General features: G+C 24.9%; 1 protein-coding gene across 2 annotated transcripts; it reads left to right on the forward strand.

The window, feature by feature from the left end:
• The first annotated feature begins 4,249 nt into the window (after positions 1-4,249).
• LOC143197666 (protein D3) lies at positions 4,250-5,423 on the forward strand. 2 transcript variants are annotated; one of them, XM_076406272.1, is made up of 5 exons: positions 4,250-4,367; positions 4,528-4,598; positions 4,658-4,781; positions 4,892-5,105; positions 5,161-5,423. In XM_076406272.1, exons 2-5 carry the CDS (start codon positions 4,539-4,541, stop codon positions 5,297-5,299), a joined length of 537 nt encoding a protein of 178 aa, XP_076262387.1. In that variant the 5' UTR covers positions 4,250-4,367; positions 4,528-4,538; the 3' UTR covers positions 5,300-5,423. The 2 variants fall into 2 exon arrangements, with proteins under 2 accessions (XP_076262387.1, XP_076262386.1); XM_076406271.1 differs by having other exon boundaries at positions 4,254-4,367; positions 4,478-4,598.
• The last annotated feature ends 433 nt before the right edge of the window (positions 5,424-5,856 follow it).

Genomic DNA, 5,856 nt, shown 5'->3' on the forward strand with positions numbered 1-5,856 from the left:
TATATATATATATATATATATATATATATATATATACATATATATATATATATATATATATATATACATATATATATATATATATATATATATATATATATATATATATATATTATTATATTCGTTATTACGGAGTATCAGCAATATTATACGATTAAAATCACTTACTGAAATGATTTTCTACTTGTCATTTATTGATTTCAAAAAATATGAAATTATTTAAAAGTTTGAAAAGAACATAACATTATAATTGAATCATATAAAATAGTACTAGCAAATAAATAAATACAAACGATCTGCTTAAGGACATTTGCAATGCAAAACGTTTACAACATCAAATAAGAAAATTCAAAGGGATTGGTTTAAATGAAATTCCTACCCCCTCTCATTTCAGGCCCAATTACAATTTGAACAATACCGTGTTGACTGAAACATGGACGAATGACATAAATAAAATGTTTGAATCCGGACAGAGCTGACAGAGGAATAACAAAGACGAAAGGAAGAATGACTAGAATAATGCCTTCAGTGAATAATTCAAAATTATTTATCTTAATTAAAATAATCTATTTAAAAACAAAATTACCAAAAAATTCCATTCAAATAGATAATCAGTACGAAAATAAAATGTAATTATTTTGTTAATCTCCTAGAATGTCATCAATCTGCCAGTGGGCAATAAGTATTATTATATGATTTCAGTTATATAATATAACTATCCTGACATGTAGTAGATCACTTCAGTAAGTGATCTACTGTACAACTTATAATCTAAATCTTATTCTAGATACTATTCTAACTTATTTTAAAATATATCCTAACTTATTCTAAAAACCATTCTAGCTTTTCTAAAAACTATTAAATCTCACTCTATGTGTCTATTAATCAGTTCGTATGGCAAAAATGTAAATATAAATGAAAGAAAATTTAATGTTGTTTAAATGTATTTGGCTTTATATTTTCTGATAATTTATAAACAGTAGTTTTACAGCATAAGCACGAAATATTAGTTTTCTCCATTTAATATTAATCCACTAAATATCAATTTAATTAAATTACCTAATTTAATTTAATTAAATATTAAATTAAAATTAAATTTTATTGTTAAATGTTGCCAAAGTTGGAAGAAAGCATTTAACTATCAACAAAAATAATTCAGGATCCTTATATAAAACACAGTGTTCATTTACAATACAAATTTTCTAGAAGTTGTAAAATTACTCTATTTTATTATTACTACTAGCATATATATATATATATATATATATATATATATATATATATATATATATATATATATGAAAAGATCCAATTTACAATACCAATAGAAAAATATTGATAAAAGTTTCAACCAACTTTAAATTTAAAAAAAATGATATGAAGGATTTATATATAAATAGTATTATATGATAAGTGACATATTATTAAATTAAATATTATTAAAACTAAAAATAGATTTTAAAAAATATCCAAGAAAGAACCCATAGACGAAAACCTAAACTTTCGTAAATTTAACTTAATATTGAACTAACGAATCCTATTCATAATCAGTCTCATTAAATATATCTCGAGTATTACAATTGATATATGATGTATTTGGTGATAATCGATGTATCATAATAATATCATTTATATTATTCATAATCGAACAAGACTGTTAATCCTGACTATTAAATAATATTTCCTTCGTCTTAACAATATTATAGCATAAGAAACAAATATACATGAGAATATGAATCTGTGTGATTGTGCTTTTTTAGAAATAAAAATTTTACAGTTTGTTAAAAAACAATTGTTGCAGTTTTATATTATTCCTACATTAGTCCATATGATTAGCAGAGTTATCAAAATCTAACAAAATACCTAAACACTAAACCGAGATGCATGTAAGTTCGTCGACATCAGATGCTTGAGATATTATTCTGGGGGAATAAACAGTCTTGCCTCACGTTAGCACATGTGTTAATTGTAATGTTAATATTTTAGTTAACGGTTATAGTTAATACAGTTATGACACTTTAAAGTTCCTGTCATTATTTTCACATCAGATCAATATTTAAGAAACTCCAACGTTAAAATGCTCGAAGAACTTCAAATAAACATATCATTAAGTTTCAAAAACCATTCCAATAATCAATGAACTTTTAGACATGGAAAATATATAAGGTTAATACAGAATATATCCCTAGAATAAAAGTCATTAAATCAAATCAGCAAGAATGTAATTAGTTGTTATAAGTCAATATATGCGTAAAACCAGTTACATACTATATCTTTGTAGATCGTCGATATCCAATATAATGCTGATGAAATAAATAGACTTAACACAGCATAAGCAATATGATATAAAATATTTATGACAAATATAACAAAATCACCATTGTCCTTAATTAAAAATATTAACGTTTCTCTTAGCTGCACTAGGAAGGCCAATTTTAAACACCCTGAGCTATAAAAAACTGTCAGAACTGTACTAATTCCTTTAATTGGTCACCATATTGATAATGAAAGGAAAACACGTCCCCTTTAAAGACAGCAGTAGTTTGAAAGAAAACTAAACTAGGCTTAAGAACTCAAATTTGGGTAAGAACATTTTTAAAGGGACTTATTAGACACAATATTAATAGATTAAAACGTGTATATCTACCTTATTTTCATTTATTTTTTATTTTATATTTCAACTAAGCTAAATAAATTTAATTTAGTTTAGTTTAATTTTAGTTTAATTTTAGTTTAATATTTAGTTAAGTTTAATAAAAATTAATCATAATAATTTTATATCTAACACAAATATCATCAAAAATGCATAATAAATATAGAACCAAAAATATATTATGGTTTCATATTGATGATTCAAAATAACTAAAATTATTTTTAATAATATATAATGCGCAAAGATTTTAACTACGACGATGTTCTTAAATGTTCAAAATTTTAATGTCGAATTTTTCTTGACGCTAAATTTGCATATAACAATCTATTTTGGAAATGAAACATATGCTATGACATATATGCTATGTCAAAATAAAATTCCCAATGTGCATATATTGTATTGTGTTAAAAATATATGTCTTATTACATATTTTTGTAATTATACCCAATATGCTTTTCAATATAATACAAGACTAATAATAAATTATATATCATGAATGAATCTGATGATTCTAAATTACATCATAAGAATTTTATCAAAAAGTTGTTTATATTGAAATGACTGAATTAACGCTTCTTAATCCTTGATTGAAAATAAAGAGTACATTAATTATCAAACCACCCCTATTTGCAAACCAAATCTGTTGTAATATGAATTAACTAAATAGCATATAATATTTAACCACCAAGTATTATTTTAATCCATTGCATTGTTGAAAAAAAAATTATCTAAAAATTCTTCTATATTCGAAAAAAAATCAGAAATATATTCTATTTGTATTACGTTTTAATGATGCAATAAAATAAATGTTCATCATCCATTGCCCTTCCATAATTGTAAATGTTCAAATCAAAATATTGTAAAACAATATATACCAGTATAGAAGTTGTTAATACGAGAACAAGAAAATTCGATAATAAACGTCTCAATGTGGATTTCAAATTAGAAATAGAAAGCAGGCAATTTGATTTTTATGATCGACAAAAATATGACAGACACATCCACGATGCATTTCAGAAAGTGTAAAAAAATGCATTAAAATTTTAACTTTTTATATTCAAAAATTTAAAGCTGCTTTTTTGTTTAAATATTTTATTAATTTATTTTTATTAATTTCTTAACATCTAATAATTAATACTATGCCCACGCAACCACTCAAAAGCAAAAGCCTTTGAGCAGCTCCAATCTAATATCAAAAATTTTAAGACCATTATAGATGTTATGTGTAGGTGTGGATTTTTGTGAATGAACGGGAAACATCATATTGATGATCTTAACAATATTAATAGAAACTGGTATTAAAAAAATATTTTAAAATGTCCACATTGCAAAGGTGGTATATAAAAATATTAAAAAAATTTTATATAATTATTAACAATATATATGAATATTAAACTTACATATATTTTATACCAGTAAAACAATTTGTAATAAAAAAATCTAAAAAAATAGTTAAACAATATCTATTACGATAAAATAAAAAATATTTAAAATGAATGAAATCCTGCACATTCGCCATTTCTTAAGAAAAAAAATTGTGCCATCTATTCTATAAAATACAAAGCTTCAGATATAAAATATGATATTTTCAATTATAGCAATCAGAGGTCACTAGCATTCATAGATTAGAATTATGTAAAAACACAATCACAATACTCAATTAAGGAAATCTTAATCGTCTTCCAACAATTTAACAATTTTTACATCAGATAAGGTATGTATTTAAGAACAAACACTTTTTTTTCAAATTTATTTTAGTACCAACATCTGCAAATACATACAGATACTTTTCTTTATTTGTTTCCCCACAAAACAAATTTCTAGAATGTTTGCTCTTCGACGACCGGTCTTTACTTCACATTTTTTCTCCACAGTTGCTAGAGGCATGGAGAAGCACGGAGTCGTTCCAGATGTTATTGATGTAGCTCCACAAGGAGTTGTCGAGGCAAGTTACAAATAACAATAACAAATTATAATTTTATAATTATTTCCATTTGGTTTTAGGTTAATTATCCAAGTGGAGTTAAGGTAGATCAAGGAAACGAATTGACTCCAACTCAGGTTAAGGATCAACCCAACGTTAACTGGCCAGCTAATACTAATGACTATTATACACTTTGTATGACAGGTAACGTAAAACATCTTAAAATCAGGTACAAATTTTATCATTGCAGTATTATTATATGTCAATACTACATTAAAGTTTGTATAATTAAATAATCCATTGAATAATTCTAGATCCAGATGCACCATCTCGCAAACAGCCAACTTATCGTGAATGGCATCATTGGTTGGTTGGAAACATTCCTGGTACTAATATTTCCCAAGGTGAAGTTTTATCTGACTATATTGGATCTGGACCACCACCAAATACTGGCCTTCACAGATATGTATTTCTGGTTTATAAGCAAAATGAGAAGTTAAGTTTTAATGAACCTCGTTTACCCAGAACGTAAGCCAACACTACTAAATTTAGAATTAGTATTTATTAAAGATTACTATTTTAGTTCTGGAGATAATCGTGGATGCTTTTCCATCCGAAAATTCGCTGAAAAATATAACTTGGGCCAACCTATTGCTGGTAATTTCTACCAAGCAGAATATGATGACTATGTTCCAATTCTGTATAAACAATTGGGAGAGTAAATTATCACCTCATTCAATGCATTTAGAAAATTCTTTCTAGTTAAACTAGTAACAGAATTATATGTTTTAATTGTGATTTTTTATGAATTTTGGGAATTCTATTATAATAAAAGTTTAAGCTTTTTATGTGAGTTAATTATTATTAATATAGAGAGCTGCAGTTATTTTATTTCAATTAGCATTTTAAGAAAATGCAATAGTTAGTGCATAGAAATATTGAGTGAAACAATAGGTAATAAACTTAATATAACCAAACAATAGTACATTATGAAAGCTATAAACTAATCAGCAAAAGTTAGCTCTAATCTATATGGAATATGTAATGGGAGAAATACTTTTTAATAAAACATAATATAGGTTGTTTTATATACTTCTATTTGTTTAGTTCAAAGTTATGGTGACTAATACAATAACAAAAAAAGGTGCTAATTTTACAATTAAAAACAATGCCTTGGTTGTTGACATAATTGATTTGTGTTGAAAACATTTAGTAGTAACATAATTTACTAATTCTTTGGTTTATCAGCATTTTAATCGAGGATGAAAAGTAAAACATA

Source organism: Rhynchophorus ferrugineus, unplaced genomic scaffold, assembly GCF_030347505.1.
Source record: "Rhynchophorus ferrugineus isolate W39M unplaced genomic scaffold, kcgeb_rfMv2 rfM5, whole genome shotgun sequence".
Taxonomy (NCBI): domain Eukaryota; kingdom Metazoa; phylum Arthropoda; class Insecta; order Coleoptera; family Curculionidae; genus Rhynchophorus; species Rhynchophorus ferrugineus.